This window comes from Bubalus bubalis, chromosome 12 (assembly GCF_019923935.1).
Source record: "Bubalus bubalis isolate 160015118507 breed Murrah chromosome 12, NDDB_SH_1, whole genome shotgun sequence".
In the NCBI taxonomy this organism is placed as follows: Eukaryota; Metazoa; Chordata; class Mammalia; order Artiodactyla; family Bovidae; genus Bubalus; species Bubalus bubalis.
In genome coordinates this window covers 9,912,201-9,930,780 of record NC_059168.1, presented here as the reverse complement: position 1 = coordinate 9,930,780, position 18,580 = coordinate 9,912,201, and the positions used below count along the sequence as shown (strand labels likewise).

The 18,580-nt window shown below is 53.0% G+C and overlaps 3 protein-coding genes across 6 annotated transcripts; 1 reads left to right on the top strand and 2 right to left on the bottom strand.

The window, feature by feature from the left end:
- The first annotated feature begins 4,446 nt into the window (after positions 1-4,446).
- On the top strand, positions 4,447-6,546 carry TLX2 (T cell leukemia homeobox 2). Its single transcript, XM_006067916.4, has 3 exons — positions 4,447-5,395; positions 5,845-6,082; positions 6,185-6,546. The coding sequence occupies exons 1-3, from the start codon at positions 4,996-4,998 to the stop codon at positions 6,399-6,401; spliced, it is 855 nt and encodes a 284-aa protein (XP_006067978.1). The 5' UTR covers positions 4,447-4,995; the 3' UTR covers positions 6,402-6,546.
- A 1,655-nt stretch (positions 6,547-8,201) lies between these two features.
- DQX1 (DEAQ-box RNA dependent ATPase 1) lies at positions 8,202-15,501 on the bottom strand. Of its 3 annotated transcripts, none has more exons than XM_006067910.4 (13): positions 15,437-15,501; positions 14,848-14,924; positions 14,139-14,394; positions 13,721-13,914; positions 12,960-13,344; positions 12,385-12,618; positions 12,195-12,294; positions 11,932-12,090; positions 11,660-11,851; positions 9,823-9,942; positions 9,451-9,641; positions 8,923-9,113; positions 8,202-8,665 (listed from the first exon to the last, which is right to left on the bottom strand). In XM_006067910.4, the coding sequence occupies exons 3-13, from the start codon at positions 14,373-14,375 to the stop codon at positions 8,509-8,511; spliced, it is 2,160 nt and encodes a 719-aa protein (XP_006067972.2). In that variant the 5' UTR covers positions 14,376-14,394; positions 14,848-14,924; positions 15,437-15,501; the 3' UTR covers positions 8,202-8,508. The 3 variants fall into 3 exon arrangements, with proteins under 3 accessions (XP_006067972.2, XP_006067973.2, XP_044781667.2); XM_006067911.4 differs by having other exon boundaries at positions 14,848-14,927; positions 15,437-15,499; XM_044925732.2 differs by lacking the exon at positions 8,923-9,113 and having other exon boundaries at positions 14,848-14,927; positions 15,437-15,499.
- On the bottom strand, positions 15,373-18,538 carry AUP1 (AUP1 lipid droplet regulating VLDL assembly factor). Of its 2 annotated transcripts, XM_025260787.3 has the most exons (12): positions 18,244-18,531; positions 18,026-18,163; positions 17,796-17,946; positions 17,412-17,596; positions 17,084-17,156; positions 16,919-16,992; positions 16,625-16,691; positions 16,427-16,529; positions 16,177-16,296; positions 15,945-16,060; positions 15,642-15,760; positions 15,373-15,547 (listed from the first exon to the last, which is right to left on the bottom strand). In XM_025260787.3, the coding sequence occupies exons 1-12, from the start codon at positions 18,291-18,293 to the stop codon at positions 15,511-15,513; spliced, it is 1,233 nt and encodes a 410-aa protein (XP_025116572.2). In that variant the 5' UTR covers positions 18,294-18,531; the 3' UTR covers positions 15,373-15,510. The 2 variants fall into 2 exon arrangements, with proteins under 2 accessions (XP_025116572.2, XP_025116573.2); XM_025260788.3 differs by lacking the exon at positions 15,373-15,547 and having other exon boundaries at positions 15,680-15,822; positions 18,244-18,538.
- Between the last annotated feature and the right edge of the window lie 42 nt (positions 18,539-18,580).

Here is an 18,580-nt window from a genome sequence, read left to right as displayed (position 1 = left end):
ACATGAATCAAAATCCAAAAGGATACATAGGAAATTTTCTTGAGTTGACAGATGCTTATTATCTGGATTGTGTTGATGGTTTCATGGGTGTACACATTTATCAGTGTATCAAATTGCACATTTTATGTACAGCTTACTGTATGTCACTTTTGCCTTAAAGTTGTTTAAAATGTAAAAATCAGGTGTCTTTTCTGTTTAAAACAATCCAGTCATTTTCCAATTAGAATAAAAGCCTTCAAGACTGCGTGGTCTCTCACAGTCACTCAGCCTCTTCAAACACACAAGACCTCCCACTGTTTGTTCCACAGGTACACCAATATACCTACTGGTGTCCCCTACTTGAAATGCTCAGATATCCAAATGACCCTTTTCTTCCTTCAGGTCTTTACTCCATGAGGCCTTCATTGTGTCCCCTACTTGAAATGCTCAGATATCCGAATGGCCCTTTTCTTCCTTCAGGTCTTTACTCCATGAGGCCTTCTGTGATCAATCTAGATACATCATCATCTCCTACTCTTATACTTCCCCTCCTCTTCCTTGCTTTATTTTTCTTCTTAGCATTTCTGAGTATATGGTATACATTTTCTTTTTCAACTGCCTCCCCCACTGGAGTGTAAGCTATTCAGTGGTAGGACTTTTGTTGTTGTGTTTACAACTATATTTCCAGTGCCAGGCACACAGTAGCTAGTACGTAGTACCAAGCACATAGTACCTTCAATCAAAATTTTGTGGATGAACACATGAATATGGGTGGTGGTGATGATGGCCTATATTAGGCTTTTTTTTTAAAGAATATATTTTTACTGTGCTGAGTCTTCATTGCTGCACAGGCTTTTCTTTAGTTGTGGTGAGTGGGGGGCCACGGTCTAGTTGCAGTATGTGGTGGCTTCTCTTGTTGCAGAAGATGGGCTCTAAGGCATGCACAGGCTCAGTAGTTGTGGCTCCTGGACCCTACAAGCACAGGCTCAATACTAGTGGCACGCAGGCTTAGCTAGAGCATGGCTCCGGAGCATGTGGAATCTTCCTGAACCAGAGATTGAACCCATGTCTCCTGCACTGGCAGGCAGATTCTTTACCACTGAGCCACCAGGCAAGCCTGGCCTATATTAGGGTTTTATCTGTGGAAATGGAAAGGAAGGGCTGTGTATGAAACATTTCAAAGAATAATAGGAGGAAGTGAATAAGGAGCTTCGGGGGAAGCATTTCATCCAGCTTGTTGGACTAAGGTGGCTACAGCAAAAGCAGGTAGAGCTGGCCAGAAGACTAGAATAGTGGGAGGGACTGAGGTCACAGAGTTTTCTGGGTAGATATATTAGATGGAACTATCAGAAAGGATGAAAACTGAGCAGATGTAGATATGGGTAAAGCTGAAGTCTGAGCTGTGAATGCTCACAGTCTTCAGTGGAAGAAGAAAAGTCAGTGGAGGAAAAAGATAAGCAGCAATTGTGAATGTCCAAAGATGTAGAATAATACAATATTATGGAAGCCAAAAGAAGGGATACCTCAAGAAAGAGTTGATGGTCAACAAAGTAAAACATGTCAGAGAAGTCTTGGATAATAGACACTGGATACTGGATATCTCTGAGATAGGGTCCATGTAGTGAAGCTAACTTACAGTGTCTTAAAAGAATAAATACTGAGGAAATGGAGACAGTGGATATGGGCAGTAAAGGAGAAAAAGAAACATAATTTCTCTTGAAGAGTTGGGCAAAAACTTTGTCCGGACAGTAGAGACCTAGATAGTTGGCAGTAGGAGGGACTAAGTTGATGAGGAAACTGATGATATAGGAGTGGGAACCACCTCAACCATGGAATACTGCACCAACAGCAGGACGGAAGAGAAGATGCAGGAAAACAGGCTAGGAGTGTGGCCTCTCCCTGTGAAGCTGCAGGTTTGAAGAGTTGGGCAGCTACATGCATGTGAGATATGGTGACATGGATCCAAGGAAGTCTCTATGAGAGGTGGGGCTGCTGACTCCAGAGCTTCTCTTCAACACAAACCAATAGGAACCATGCTTTTCATAGAGTCAGGGAATCAGCAAGGTGGAGGCAAACTGAGAAACTCCTAGAACTGTGGCTGACAGAACTGGATGCCTTTTGTCCTTGAAGCAGAGCACTGAAACCTTTTTTTAAATTCCCAGAATGTGTGTGTGTGTGTGTGTGTGTGTGTGTGTGTGTGTATATACACTACCAGGTTTGTGCCCATTCTCCTCTAAGGATCAGTTGGGCAATCTCTGGGTGGCACAGCCATCTGTGCTGACCTCAAGAGGCAGGATGTAGAATAAGGAGGTATAAAGGTCTGCACAATGCTACGTTTTTCACTTGCATTGATTTATTCAAGAAGGATTTTATTCAGCCTGATTGGAGACACACTAGTGCCCACTCTCTCCTCCTAGGGACCCACCCCTGGAGTGGCAAAAGAAAGTGAAAGATGCTCAGTCATGTCCAACTCTTTGCATGGAATTCTCCAGGCCAAAATACTGGAGTGGGTAACCTTTCTCTTCCCCAGGGGATCTTTCCAACCCAGGGATCTAACCCAGGTCTCCTGCATTGCAAACAGACTCTTTACCAGCTGAGCCACAAGAGAAGCCCCCAAGGGAGTGGGAAAAGGGACTGACAAATTCCTAACCTGCCAGCCAGTCCTCTTCAGAGTTATTTAATTTACTGTCTCCCCAGGCTCTTTGTTCTCATCCAGGGGAATCCAGCCCATGCTATCTCTGAAGGGTTTGCCTGAACAGCAGAGGTTTCATGCTCTCTAGTAGCCCAAGCCCTTACCTGCTGAGAAAAGATGCTTGGAGTTCTGTGAAAGCTTAGGGAAGGTGATATTATTTGTCTTCTTCACCAAGACAAAAACAGCTACCAAAGGGCAGTACCTCCCCACCCTCAACCCTTTCAGAAGATTGTTGGCAGGGTGGGGGGAGAGCTGGATAAATGGGTGATGAAGGTAGACAAGTCTGGGGGAGGATGTTGCGTGTTATTAATGCCCACTGCCTCCCTGCCCCATGGTTCCCTGACTCAGCCTTCACCTTGAGGCTTCTGAGAACACTGAGGTTTTGTGTGAGGAGAAAGCCCTTCTTCCTCTTTCTTATCTTCCTGCCCAGATGCCCAAATATCACTCCTGGTTCCCTTGAGAGAAAAGACCTCTTACCCTGCCCTAGGCTCCAGGCTGCCAGCCCATCTGCTAGGGAGAAAGGAGGGGCAGAGTTTTCCCCAGGAGATCCTGGAGAATCAACTGGAAGATCCGTGCTCCCAGGGAGACCCAGCTGTTAGACTTAGAAGGCACTTCAGCTCACAAGGGTCACTGGCAGTCAGGATCAGAGCACCTGAGTGGGCTGCGGTGGAGGGGCTAAGGACTGCCACAGCAGGGCAGGGTCCTTTGGTCACCATGTGTCTGAGACAAGCCAAGCTGCTCATCGGGTGCCCACCCTCCGAGGGATGGTAAGAACATCCGCCTCCAGGCGCCCAGTCTCACCGGCTCAGAGGCGCCAGGATTCCCCCCCCAACCCCCGGGGCCGGGGCGGGCCGGGGAAGGTAATGTAATTCCGACCCAGCTAACCCGATTATGGCGGCCTGCACCGGGCCGGGTGGCGGCAGGGGCGGGTCTAAGGCTCAGGGGCCCGGCAGGCCCGGGGTCCCATCCCGGGGAAGGATGCAGAGTTCACACGCTCCCAGCTCCTGGGTCCGCGGCCAGAGGTCACAAGGTCGCTGAGCGGCTTCGGGCTTTCCCCACCGCCCTTCTCTGACACGCTCCAGGCACAGTTTCCTGGGCTTGGGTGGGGTGAAGCAGCTCTGCGAAATGAGGCGGTTGGGATCCTCCGAAGACTTCAGTAAGGTTCCAAGTGTCGCCTGTGGCGACTTCGTTGGAGGCTGGGCAGGAGTGTGTGAGAATAGACTTCCTGGGCGAAGAGTCGGGGCGCAGAGTCCGCGTTGCTGGTTCCCTGTCTGGGGCAGAACGCCAGCCCCAAGTCCTCACCGACCTAAATTGGCTCGGGTACAACCACGGGTCCGCTTTACACCGATTTACGGAAATCGAAATTCTAAGAAACATTGGACGCCCATTACTGGCGCTCCGGAGAGGAGCTGGGGCCCCTACGGGAGAGGCCGGGAGTAGCACCAGGATCACTGGCCCAGTGATTCCCCGCCCTAGCTCACCGGACACCCAGCCACACCTCCAACTGTCCTCTTCCCCATCCTCCAACTCGCCGGCGCCGTTCCCCAGCCGCTTCCCATCGCAGCCAGAAAGCCACAACGAAATTTGGTCTTCGACAGCATTTAGGCGGGGGCCACAACGAATCCGGGAGTCGTCAGGCTGGACCCATCGGGAGGCGAAGAGTGGGGGCTGTGGGAGGCGGCACCTGCAAGGAAGTTGGTGAGGAGAGGAAACCCAGAGGCGGAGGCCAGTGAGGATGGAGTCGCCTTGCGCATCTCGGCTGACTCAGCGCGCAGCGGCCGGAGCTCTGGCCCCTCCCGTGCAAGTTCATAACATACTCGCCACCTTCCCCCCTCCAACACCCTCACCACTCCCGCCGGCCAGTCTTGCCCGCGCTTGGAGCAAACAGGCGTCTCTTCCCCTTTAACGGCCCGGCCCCGCCCCTGCCCTACCCCCAGCCCCCACTGCCCACCCAAGACTGATCTGTCAGTCACTGCCCCAGCCCAAGTCGGCCAACGCTCTCCACCCCGGACTCGGGCAGAGGCCCTGGCAGTCCAGCGTCCATCCGCGCTTCAGAGTCAAGAAGGGCGCTCCTGGGGCCCCAGTCGGTCGCGCTCCCCCGGGATGCGAGTCCCTGCGCCGACACCCGGCAGAGGCCGGCACGGGCTGGGTTACTCCCAGTACATAGGGATGAAGATGTCCTGGGCGTCCCGGCGCCTCTCTGCGGCCAGCCCGGCAGGTCCCTGAAGCCACCGCCCTAAACGCTCCGCTGCTGGGCTCCCACAGCTGTTTGGGGGGCCCTCCCTAACCGCCAAACCTCCTGAGGTCCTCTTTGACCCGGACCCATGGAGCCGGGGGTGCTGGCCTCGCACAACCTCCCGCACCACGAGCCAATCAGTTTCGGCATCGATCAGATCCTGAGCTGCCCGGAACCCCCCGGGAGCGGCCTAGGCCCGGGTCGCACGGGCCAGGGCCATGGAGAGAGTGCGGCGTTCTCGGGTGGATTTCACGGAGCCTCAAGCTACGGCCCCGCGGCCTCGCTGGCCCCGGTACCAGGCAGCTCTGGTGTTGGCCCGGGCGGCGTGATCCGCGTCCCGGCGCATCGTCCTTTGCCAGTGCAGCCGCCCGCGGGAAGCGCACCTGCAGTTCCTGGACCCTCGGGCTTGGGCGGCGCCGGGGGCCTAGCGGGACTCACCTTCCCTTGGATGGACAGCGGCCGCCGCTATGCCAAGGACCGGCTCACGGGTGAGGTTGCCCTATCCCTCCAGTGTCATGCCCCACACTGACCCTGTTTTCTCATCTTTGATCCTTCTGCTCCAACTCAAGGTCCCTTTCATACCCTTCGCCCCTAATCCCAGGGGATCCTCCCTCAACTTGTATCTCTTGGTCCCGCTGCTGAGAGGCGCTGGGGAGGTAGCTGCCGTCGATGCTCGCGCTCTCCTCTGCAGTTCACTGTCCGCACGGCGGGGAGGACAGGGTGAAGTTTCAGGGGAGGTTTCTCCCTCACCCAAGAGGGAGGGCCATTTCCGAGGCCCCCTTTTTTTGTGTGTATTAGACTCTACTGGTGCGGAGTCGAGGTTAGGGCACTGTAGGGACCCGGCGCGGGAGCTCTGCGGCCTCAGCAGCCGCGCTCTCTTCTGTGACACCTCGGGCCACCCCGAAAACCTAGCCTTGCTCTTTCTTCCTCCCTGTAGCGGCGCTCTCGCCCTTCTCCGGGACGCGCCGTATAGGTCACCCCTACCAAAATCGGACCCCCCCAAAGCGGAAGAAGCCGCGCACATCCTTCTCCCGCTCGCAGGTGCTGGAGCTGGAGCGGCGCTTCCTGCGCCAGAAGTACCTGGCCTCGGCCGAGAGGGCGGCGCTGGCCAAGGCCCTGCGCATGACCGACGCGCAGGTCAAGACGTGGTTCCAGAACCGGCGCACCAAGTGGCGGTGAGGCGCGGGGCGGGTGAAAGACCGGGCTGGGCCAAGTGGCGGTGAGGCGCGGGGCGGGCTGGGGCTGGCCTCGCTGACCCCGCGTCTCCACCCGCCCAGGCGCCAGACGGCCGAGGAGCGCGAGGCGGAGCGGCACCGCGCGGGCCGACTGCTTCTGCACCTGCAGCAGGACGCGCTGCCTCGGCCGCTGCGGCCGCCGCTGCCCCCGGACCCGCTCTGCCTGCACAACTCGTCGCTCTTCGCGCTGCAGAACCTGCAGCCCTGGGCCGAGGACAACAAGGTGGCTTCCGTGTCCGGGCTTGCTTCAGTGGTGTGAGCGACACCTGCCCGACCGAGCGAGCGAGCGCTCTTTTCCGGACCGAGGCGCCTCGTGGAGCCCCGGAGCTGGGGCCTAGGAGCGCATGGCCGCCCACGCCGTGGTTCTGTAGCAGTGGAGCGTGTGAGGAGGAGCTGGCTTTGAGGCTATCGCCGAGGGCTCCTCGGCCACCGCCGGTTCGCAGGCCAACGTTGCGCAATTGCCCCGCGCGCTTAAATGCGATCTTTCCCGCCATTTCCCACACACTCTTGTCGCACGGCGGCTGGAACCGAGGGGCTGAGGGGGCGGGACCTGCAGTTTGATAGCCAATGAGGTGCGCGGAGGAGAGCAGGCTGGCTTATGGCTGCCCTCTTGAGGGACTCCGGATTCTTTCGCGGGTGGGGTGGAACCAGGGTTCCGTCGGGCCCAAGCTGTTCACAGGCCCCGCTGGGATTCGGCAGCTGCAGCCTGCCGGGTCTGTACCAAATGTGTGAAGGAAAGAGGGAAGGAAGGAAGACGCCAATGACAGGGGAGTAATGGAGGAGGTGCTAGAGGGTGAGTCTGACTGTGACGGGAACCAGAGGGTTATCCATGCTGGGCATGTCATTCTTCAACTGTAAAATAATCGCTAAGGACTTTGAGCCCCATATTGTCTGTGTGTTTAACCTGCTGACTACGTCCTCCCACTTGCGTGCGCCTCACAAGTGAGTGGTGGGCGAGACACACTTGATGAAAGAGAAAATCTAAGAACACTAATCAGGCTCTGGTGTCCCTCAAGGACAGAGAGGGAAGCAATGGACAAAGTTAATGGGCCCAGGGGAGTTAGAGTGAGCAGAATCTGGCAAATAATAGGAAGTGATAGGCTTAAAAATAATCAAAGATAATTCCTAGGTTGGAAATGTAAAGGAGCAAGAAATCAATGGTGTTGTGGATGATGAAAGGAAAATTGGGAAGACAAGACCAAGATTAACTCTGCAGGCAAAACTAAATGCTAAACCTCGAGAGAAGGATCCCCTAGAGTAGGAAATGGCAACCACTCCAGTATTCTTGCCTGGATAATTCCACGGACAGAGGCATCTGGTAGGCTACAGTCTATGGGGTCACAGAGAGTCAGACACGATTGAGCGACTGAGCAAGCACACGGAAAGAATACATTCTGGAAAAATGCATTTCGGGGGAGGTCAGTTCATATCCACATAGAGGAGGAAATACATGGAATGATGAAAGCAGACAGCATCACCAAGGGAGGGAACTCTGAGTAGAAAAGCAGAGTTCTAAGGATTAAATGTTTCTATCAATTTCTATAAACACATTTATAATGTGTAAGATAACTGAGGATATCAAAGTTAATAGTCTAAGGAAAGAAAAGAGAAAGAAGTACCCAGCTGGTAAAAGCATGATGTTCCTGAAGTTGTTAGAACTTATGGGTGGGCCAGGGGCTGCTGGGAAGCTTGTTGCTGGAAAGTTAAGGATTTGGGTACAGATCCAATAGCCTTGAGGTTTAAGAAGGAGCAAGATTTAAGTTGTATGAGAACAAAAGGGTCGATTGTTTCTTATTCTTATAGCACCCCCATTCTTCCTCCCCTGCAGGCAAGAGCAGTTGATAGAGTGAGGTAAGCTTTAGGCAGGGTCAGAGGCCAACTGTAGTCAAACTACCTGTTTCCATGTTAGTGACAGCGAGGTCAGTCAGAGCACAAAGGCTCGACCAGAGGTGGGAGCCAGGCAAGAGGATATCACTGTTGAAGTTCACCCTGATTCTTTTATATTGTGTTATCTTTAACTCATAGATACTGTAAATGCTGCTGCAGAACCAAACTCAAATTTGGTATCATATAAACAGAACTTTTATCGACCAAAAGGGAGCACAAGGATGGGTTTGGCATAAGTTGGGGGTATAGAGGGCATGTCAGTTCCTCTTCAATAAATAGAAGAAAGCTAAGGAATCAGTCCTACCCTGTATAGACTGGGGCTTAACCAATTTGCTCCGCTCCCAGCTCCATTTCTTGGGACTCAGGTTCCAGTATTTACATTTGACCCTTGGGCTTCTAAATCTGGATGGCTGCCTAGGTGCTAGCCTGAGAGAAGATCTCATGTGATGAGATGAATTCAACTTCACCCCATAGGCAGGTCACTGCAGGGCACAGGCATTCTCAAGTTCTTGGGTGGAGGAAGATTCACTCCTGGTTGAAGAATGTGTCCTTTCTTCCCTCAGCTGGTTCAGGAAGTCTCTGCTTTCACTAGGGGGTAAGTTACTCAGAAAGTATGGAGGAGCCAATTCCAACAGCCTGATAGAGACATTCATAATTAGATGATTTCCATATCCTCTTTCATAATGCATATTGTTGAACTTCTTACTACCCCTTCCACAAACCCTGTCTCCTCAAATCATGTTACTACAAACCACGAAGACCCTCTCACTCCCCTCCATTCCCACCCCTGCCACCCTACCCCCCACCCCCACTTAGCTTCTCTAAGTCTCCAGCTGTAATTTTGGCCCCAGGAAGAGGAATGGACAGGGCAGGAGGGGTGTCAGAGAACTCACATCTGTGGCTGAATTTCAGAAACAATGGAAAGACAGTTGTCTTTGGAAATGGAGAAACTGTGGTAAAGCACCCACAGTGGGGGTCTGGCAGGAGCCCTGCGGCTTCTGTAGCAGCAGTATGGGGAGAGCTGGGCCACATGCTTATGGGTTAGAAGCAGGTAATTTCCAGTTCCATCTGTGTCTCGGGCCACCTCATTGAAAGACAAAGATATTGAAGGAATAAGTGAGAGTGAAGTGTCAGTCAGTAGAAGAAAGAAAGGGGGGTTGAGAAAGAATTATTAGCAAGGGTAGTGAGAGTATTAAAAGTAAGGCATACCTCTAGGTGTTATAGTCCTACCATATTACCATAATGTATGGCATTTCCATAGCCCCTTGTACCCCAAAACATCAAAGGAAAAGTTTCTCCTGGTTCTAAAGAGTTCTTTGAATGGCCACCTGGGTCCCGATTTCAGAGGTGGCATACATTAACCTTTGCTCCCTCTACTTTCTGTTCCTTTTATGATCCTTGCCCCAACTCTTTCCCCCAACCTTAAGGAAGTATCCTGACACCAGCGCTTTCTGAAGGTCTCTGCGATTCCGCTCAGATCCAAAGGCTGGTTGAGACAAGGGAAGTTCAATCCGTTGCATGAGTTCTAGGAGTTCTCCCCGAAGTTTACGGGCTTGGCACAATGCTGCCCAGTTTAGACCCCGAGCCTGGCACCAAGCCTTGTCTGCTCCACCTAGGAACAGAAAGGGACCAGCTATAGCTAAAGTCCTTGAGACTTGAAGACTAAAAGAACCCAACTGTCAGTCAAAGGGCTTCCTTTTCCTGGGACTAGAGATCTGTCAGCTGGCTGCATACTACTTCCTCTCTTTGGAAAATCTGGGATTCTGTAAGAGGATGCAGAGCGGAGCACTCACTCTGTATAAAGGCTTCATACACTTGGATCAGAGAGCTGTGATCACCATCCACGTGTTCTAGCGCTCGACGCAGGGCAGCTTCTTCTGCACAGAGTGGAGGACGAGTAAACCCGGGGGCAGCTGGAGGCAGAAGAGAGGAAGTTCATTTGGGGGCATGAGAACAGATAGCAGTACACTGAAAAAGGCAGCAACGTCACTCTGGGAACTTTACTCAAAAGACTTCTAGATACTATGCACTTTATTGGACACTGAAGATAAATAAATGAAAAACAGTTTCTTCCCACAAGGAGCTTAGAGTCTAGTGGGAGAGACCAACATGTAAGATAGGTGTGTAGGCCAATATTTGAAGTTTGAGGATTAGCTGAGTGGAGAAGGGCAGAGGGAGTATGGCGTGGGAATAGCATGTTTGGAGAACTGCGAGCACCTACGATTATGGATAGAGGGAACGGTATGTGTGGCAGGGTGGCAGGAGATAAAGCTGGAGGGAGGTATGGGCAAGGCTGTGCAAATGAGTTTACATTCTGTTTGGAAGGTAGAGAATAACTGATGAAGAAGAGTTTTTAAGAGAATCCACATGTTTGGAAGAAGTTCACTCTGGAAACTTCTGAGTAGTTAGGAGGCTACTCAAGGAATCCAGCTGAGCAGCGATGAGAAGCTACATTGGCATTAACTCTGAGTATGGAGTGAAGGTGAAGCTGAAGTCACTCAGTTGTGTACGACTCTTTGCGACCCCATGGACTGTAGCCCACCAGGCTCCTCCATCCATGGGATTTTCCAGGCAAGAGTACTAGAGTGGGTAGCCATTTCCTTCTCTGGGAGATCTTCCCGACCCAGGGATCAAAGCTGGGTCTCCTGAGTTGCAGGCAGATGCTTTACCCTCTAAGCCACCAGGGAAGTCCTTAAGTATGGAGAAGAACAGGTGAAGAACAGGTAAAATTTTTTTTAAATTAGGAGATAAAAATTAAAAAAACAAACCTGGAGAAAGGTTAGTCTAGAATGATAGTAGAGATGCTGAGGTGATGGTATGATTTTTGGTGGTGGTGGTGAGGGAGCAGATTTAAAAAGGGCTCAGCTCAGCAACAACAGAGGTGCTTGAGTTCAGTTCTGGGTTGAAGTTTTGTGGACCATTCTGATAGGAATAGCCATCAGGAGTTAGATATATAAATCCAAGATTCAGAAGAATGATATTGTAGCATTTCAGACCATGAATGTGAATGAACTTGCTCAGAGAGTTCAGGGAATGAGAAGACAAAAGGGGCAAGGGTGGAACCCTGAGGTTCAACTTACTTTGAACAAGCAGAGGAGGAAGCAGAGGAGGAAGAGCTCAAGTAAGAGATTAAGGGAGTGGCAAGAAAGGTAGGGTGAAAACCACAAGGAGCAGATCACAGAGGCTTAGGGAGGGGGCAATGTTAAAGTCGGAGTGGTTGCCATTCTCAAGTGTCCAAAGAAAGTCATGAACGGGCTCAGAAGTGCTCACTGGATTAGGTCTCGAGGCCACTGGTGGGCAGCTGTCACCCTTCTGCTGGGGTGGGCCTGAACTGGAATGCAGTGGGCGAGGAATACCCTAGATTGAGCAGGATGGAGATTATTCTGAATAATGAAGGGATTACAGGGTTGAACAAGACAGGTACAGTTTTAGTAAAAATAGGTAGGAGAGACTTGTTGGGGGACAAGAAGCCTCAGAGACAGGAGAGGGGAAAGTGATGAAGCCTAACTCTTTAGGCACAGTGAGGGCTGGGAACTAGAGCAAAGGGGAAGGGGCCAGCTTAAGGAGCACCAGAACGCCAGAGGGAAGGCTGAAGCAGTCCTAAGGGCCAGGGAGGCAAGTGATTCATACCAGTGAGCATGGCAGCCAGGGTGAGCATCTCATCCACACAGTCAAACTCGCACGAGGCCAGCAGGGCTTTGGCCAGCTCAGGGGCCAGGGGAAATTCTGATAGGATAACTCCCAAGTCTGACAGGTCCCCATCATCATCCAGGGCGGCCAGGTAGTCTAAGTCTTCCAGGGCCTGCATCAGTGCTTCTGGAGCTGGAGACGGAACAAGGCTTACAGGACAGGGGATCTCAGAACCTGGAGAGCAGCAGGACGTGGGCAGGAAGGGTGCTCACCAGGCCGGTCCAGGAAGTGACACTTCCCTGGCTCTGCAATCTGTCTCCTCTTTAGTAGTAACATCAGGGAGCTCAAATTCTCTGCCCACACTCTGGGCTGGGGCAGGCAGGGAGCCTCTAGTTCTAGGAAGGACTTAGGATACAGGCAGAGGCAGGATCCTGAGGGGAGAAAGATCTGGGAGAGAAGACCACTGTAGATTTCTCAGGGCCGGTGGTTGGTGACTCTTTTTGTGTTTGATCCTATTAAGGGCGAAAGCTCTTACCTGGTGGGATCCCTGCTGCCCGCAGCCGTCTTGCCTCTGCCTGACACTTGCTGACTGGTCTCAACACTTGAGATTCTGCTCGGATCTGAGGACTGTAAACCTGTCACCACCCCCAACCAAGGCCAAGACAGATGAGAGTGGGCTATTTCTATCTTTAGCCCCTGTGTCCCCCTCACTTTCTTTCACTCACACTTCGAAGCTCCAGTCCTGAGTCAATGACATGTTGGATGGAAGGGAGGGAAAAGGAGAAATCGGCCAGCCAGTGAGTGACCACAACTTTCCGGGCACCTGATTCTGTGTCCTCGTACACAGCCTGAACAGCTTGTCCACAGCCTGGGTGAAGGGGCAGCACCCGTGGTGGGGGCCCTTGGTTTTCCAAGGACCCTAGTTTCCTGGACAAGGACTCACAGCACAGGGAAATTTCCTGAAGAGAGAGGTGGGGTGTTAGGGTAATTCTTACCTTTGTGGGTCAGAGACCCCTTTGAAAAATTGATGAAAGCTATGGACCTTCACTCTGAGAAAGTGCACATATTCATATAAAGTTGGGGTGTTATAATTTCAGGAACTCACTGAACTGCAAATCTCTACCTTGTATGGAATCAAAAAGTTGTTATACCAAAACCCTGGAATTTTTCCTAAAGACCCCAACAGAGAATAAGTAGTAGCGCTCCAATGTTCCTAATCAGCATTGCTCCCATTCTCCCCTGGGACAGGAAGGGGCAGACATTCACCACGAGTACCTCCTTTCGCATCCCATTTTTTTACCTCCTCACTGGGCAGGTACACTAGCACATCTCCTGGAGCCTCCTTCCGACACAATTCAAGCACAGCCTGGCAGGCAGCGTCTACTCGGTCAGTAGGGAGAGAGTCCCTGTAGACTGGAGTGGGGCAGCTGCAAGTCTCTCTGGGGACACACACAGTAGGAGGACCGCCCCAGAAATCTTGGAGCTTAGGTTCAAGGCTTGGGTCAGTAACTACAACCACTCTGAGGTCCCCTGGAAGGCTTCCCAGCCTGGCATCTCGCAGGAGTCCCTGGAGCAAATCTGAGGCCACTGACCGCTCCTGAGCCTCATCCAGGACCAGCACACCCCGGGCTCCAGTGCCCCGGGTTGAGGCCACCTCCTGCAGAAGCAGCCTGTCCCAGCAGAACCTGTTGACATTGGCAGTGGGCAGAGGAGTCAGTGTGGACACCGACCAGCCCCAGAAGTCCAGAGGAGCTTCCCCCCAGGGGGCCTAGGCCCAGACAGTAAAGGTCAGGAAAAGATCCTGTGACTGAGCTTCTGTGACCTATTGATGACACTGTTCATAAGCCATACTCGTTAGGAAAGCGAGACTTTCATGAGGAAGGTGAGGTTGAACGTCTGAGGTTGCTGGCTAGGGTTAAATGGCTGCATTCAGAAGTTGCATCATGCATGCTTTAAAAGGTGAGCTATTCTGAGGGAGGGTACGGTGAGATGTCAGAGGCTGGGTTTGTTTCTACGGAGTGAGGGGAAGGAGATTGGAGTTGGGCCTGCAAGGGGCCACACCTTAGCAGAGTGTCAGGCCCAGTGCAGTCTTCTTGGGGGATGCTGTATCCAACCTCATGACCCAGGGTCAGGTCCATTTCATCAGCAACTCGCAGGGCCAAGCTCAGGGCTGCTAGAGGGTAAGGCTGAGTCACAGTTACCCAGCCCTTCCGGAAACCTCTGGCCAGCACAAACTCCGCACACCACTGTGGGATCTGGGGTAAGCGTAGGAAAGGACAACCCATCAGCGGGACCCAGAGCTCATCAAAAGTACTGGAGGAACTGTGGCCAGTTTCATCTCTCCTTATTTGAGGAGTCCTCTGGTGCTTCACTGCCTGTCTCCTTCTGACCACCTCCCCTATTATTTCACACAGCAACCCCCACCCCACTCCCCACCTTGTCCCAGGAGGAGCCAGTTCCCCAGCCCCCCAACCCCAACCTGAGTGCTCTTGCCACAACCAGGCTCTCCAGACACCAGTACCACTCCACTGGGGCTACTCTCCAAGTGCTCCAAGAAGATAAAGCGAGCAGCCCAGACAGGCAAGGATCGGCGCTGCTCAAGTAGTTTGTAGTAGCGGGAAGAGAAGGGGAGCCCGTCAAAGGGGTTCACAGCCAGTTCAGACTCCTCAGAGTTTGGGCCAGACTCTTCTTCCAACCCGAGAAGCTGAGAGGCCATGGTGACTGTCTAGCAGGACCTACAGAAGGCAGGGCAGTCATCAAGGCCTCGTATTTGGTGACCGACACCATCTTCCCACCTCAGCCCTGATCCCTAACCTGTACCCTCAGGTGATAATGCACCGGGGTTCATCCTTCCCAGTACTTCTTGTCTGCCAGGAAACAGGGAAGAGTTGAGTCTCCAAGTAAAGGACTATCAAAAGTGGACTATTGGGACTTCCCTGGCAGTCCAGTAGTTAAGAACCCAACTTCCAATGCAGAGGACGTGGGTTCGATCCTTAGCTGGGGACGTAAGATCCTGCATATGGCAGGGCAACAAAGCCCGTGCACCACAGCTAAGATCTGACATAGCCAAAAAGAAAGAAAGAAAGACCTGGTGACGTGTGGGAAGGTCCCCTGGGGAAGAGAGTGAGGAACAGGAGGAATGGGGTCAGGAATTGGGGAGCAGGGCCACAGGGATCCTGGATTCAAACCTTTGCCTGCTGCTCTGAGACGCGTTGGAATGGCAGCCAGTTCCAGACCCACTCAGCAAGTCACCACAAACCCTGACCTGCTGTGAGGTACAAAGGTCAATTCCGGATCCACCCTGGGGCACAATCCTAGAGACTGTTTTGGGGTGGGGCCATGTGCTCCACCTTATTTAATCTAGTTAGGAACCTATGGAAAATAGGCTCCAGCCACCACACTGAGCATGTGTGAATTCTACAGACTTTGTGTACTGTGCTCATTAGTGAAAGGTATCCTGGGACTTGTAGTTCTACAGCTGTTTCCTCATCCACCTGGGCTGAATTCTGAGGCCAGGGTCCAGTTGCTGCTGGGCATTCAGCTTAGTTATACTTCCTTAATATCACTCATCTCTTGACATGAGGTGAGTGCAGACAGTTCCATTCTGACCAACCCTCCACAAACCCACAAGGAGGCCCTCATTCCTGATCCCACAACCAAGGGAAAAGGAACCTGCTACAAGGCTTTTGAGACCCAAAGAGGCAACAGAGACCTTGAGTGAAAACCCTGAATTTAATGTGACACTGGGGGGAGCCCATTCCTCCCTTTAGCACCCACCCATCCGGCCTGCTGTGAGTCGGGTGAGGGCTGCCCCCAGTCTCCGTCCTGCGGCTCTGGGTGCCATCCTGTACTCAATCAGCCTCCTGGGCCTGCCTCTCTGTGAATCGCCTGTGGGACACAAGAAGACATTGTATGGGCTTTGCTATATTATTCCCTTTCTCCAACTTGCCCTCCCCTACCAGTTGTCCTCTAAGCGTCTCACCTTCTCGCGTATTCATACAGCGCCTGCTTTCGCTCCTGTAGACTCTCCTGCCGGGCCCAGGAGGACTTGGCAAATGTTAGGGCTGTGGGCTGAGGGGTTGCCGGGCCAGAGCTGGGGAACTGAGGTGATCACAATGTCAGAGGGCTTGCGAAGTCATCATCATTAAACACGCATCGAATGCCTACTTTGCAAGAGAGGTACTGTGCTAGGGTCTCGGGATCAAAAACAGACGTCAGGACAGGGAATATGCAGACTGCCCCATCCCACCTCAAGTCCTGGACCTGCTCATTTTCTGGGTCTCACCTTGGGAGTGGAGGCTGTGGCAAGGGACTGGGTCCCCTCGGTGATGTCTTCAGGCATGAAAGCTACGGCTCCCTCAAGCAGATTAGTGATGGTCAAGTCTACACAGCCAGTCCTGGCTGCGGAGAAGGGAGGAGTGGACAGCACAGTCTATTTCTCTGCTCACCTTCTCCCTTCACCACCCACTTTCCCTCTCTATGCCTGTCTCCTTGGGTAAAGCTACTCTTTCTCATACCTAGGTCTCTCTGGATGACGCCCAGTGGAACATGGGGTAAAACCTCCTTCACTCTCTGAGCCAGAGTTGCCAGATGCACATCAGGAGAAGGGCCAGGGGAGTGAGGGAAAGAAGACTGGGCTGCAAAAAAGAAATCCAAAATATGGTGAGTGGAAAACTCGAGGAGAGAGGCTGATTAGTACAGGCATAGGGAGGAAGTCAGAACAGGCTGCAAAAGAGTTGAAAAGCTTTATGTCCAGAGACCACACACCTGACTGAGGGCGCAACCTGGGGTGTCTCTGTCGCTTCATGTGCTCTGCTTTGTCTGCTGGAGTGAGTCGTGTCCCTGTCTGGCCCAATTCTTTGGCCACCAGCTAGGGAAAATTGGAGGATTGGAAGTTTCTCAAGTGTTCCTCTCCTTCCCCCTAAAGAAAGAACCCACTTCCACCCTGCCCATGTCCCCTACCACCTGTTGTACACGGAGGGCAAACTCTTCACTTCCCTCCCCCAGCTGTCGATGAACAGGACGGAGCCACCTGCAAAAAATCATCCAGGTCCACGTTGGGGTCACCCACTCTCCACTCTGATGCCTCTTTTCTTGGAACAGTGGTGGTGACAGTAGGGAGGTAATAAATACTTTATATTGCCTCTGTGGTAGGACCTTGACATTAAAACATCTGCCAATGGACAGGGCAGAGACCGCTACTTCCTTGACCTTGAGATGAGTTTCTCCCAGCCACCAAAAAGTGAGGACAGTTAATACCTTACTTGATACACCGTGAAAGGGACGAAAAGTGACCACAGCAGTTCTGAGACCCAGGATGCATCTGACACCGTCTGAGGGGAGGGCATGAGTGAGGTCTAAACCAGGGCCAGGAGTAGGAAACTTCCCCTCCAAACCCAGAGTTTCCCTGTGGGACACACTCACCACGGAGACAAGGGGTCTCTGGACTCGCAGGGTAAGAGGCTGTACCACATCCTGGATAGAAAATGGCCAGGAACTAGAAGAGTGAAGAAAGTAAGATGGGATTCTAGCCAATCCAGTCAGTAGCTCATACCTGACTTAAAACAGATACTGTCACACTGTACAAATAGAAATGTGGGAAATAAACACGGATTCAAGGGAAAGAACAAAAAGTGGGCAAAAAGTAAATAAACTAGGAAAGTAGGGGGCAGGGCTGAAGAAGGCTGTGAAAACCCAAGGGCCCCCAAGCCTGATCACCTACAGTTGGAGACAGATACCTGTGCTCACCCACCTGAAGCGCAGGAGCCCCTCCCGGCCATTGGTGGCCTCTTCCTCGGGGAATAGCAGCAGAGGGGTAGGGGGAAGCCTTGTTGAAGCACAGAATCTCTTGAGTGACTCCACCAACTCGCCCTGACCATCCATCTCCATAAAGCCCCGAGACCAGCACACAAAGCTTGGGGGACTATTGAGTAGAGGCTGGGAATCGGAAGGAGAGAAAGCAAGAAGAAAAGAATGCTGTGAAGTGAGAAAAATTGACATATGGGTAGAAAAGCGAGGTCGGGGTAAGGGTCAGTATCTTGTGGTCCCCAAGGAAAAGCCGAACACGGAGAGGGGCGCCTTGAGCTGGGCCCCAGGGAGCCACTCCGTGGCACTCTCGGCTTCCTCCCTAACTCACGGTGCTACAGCTGGTGAGCAGGTTGACTATGTTGTGGTCGAAAGGTGTCACGTGGTTGGAAATGAGGACCCTGACACGGTGATCCCGGAGTCCAGAGTCCTCCTGCCGGGCCACGAGCCCCAGCACTGCACACATGGTCCGCACCACGAACCTGCGAACGCAGGCAGTGGTGACTACCTGGCCTCGGGCCAGGCCCAGCCCCGACCCTCCCCGAGCGCCCAGGTCGGAACCTGCGAAAAACACTGTCTGGTAGCGCGCAGCTGACCAGGAAGACGTGGATCCCAAGAAAGAGGCGCAGGACCAGGAGGCAGAACCCGACTGGAGCGTAGAGTAGTAGCGCGAGGAGCAGGAAGCCGTCACCCGGGAGCCTGGGGGCGAGAGGCGGGGTGATCGGGCGCCGAAGGCCAAGTGGACACGGAAGTCGGTCTCTTCCCATCGGGGCTCTTACCGGTGCGAATCAAAGAGCCGCTCCGGCCCCGGAGACGAGGGAGGTTCCATTGCCGCTGCTTTAGGGTTGTCTGGCCGATGCCGCCATCTTTGCGCCCCGCCGCAGGGGCTCTTGGGAAGGCGGAGTCTTCGGGCATCCGCCCAGGGTGCCGGGACCTGAAATTCTGAGGCGCCCCGGAAGGGCTAGCGGTCCCATCATGCCTCGCGGACCCGTGGGCCACCTCATAACTCGCGTCCCGCGGGGACCACAATTCCCGGCATTCGAGGGGCGGGGGCGGAGTTGGCCTCCCGGAATCCTGGGTCCCAGCGTGCACTTCTGGAGACTTCAGGTACCGGCG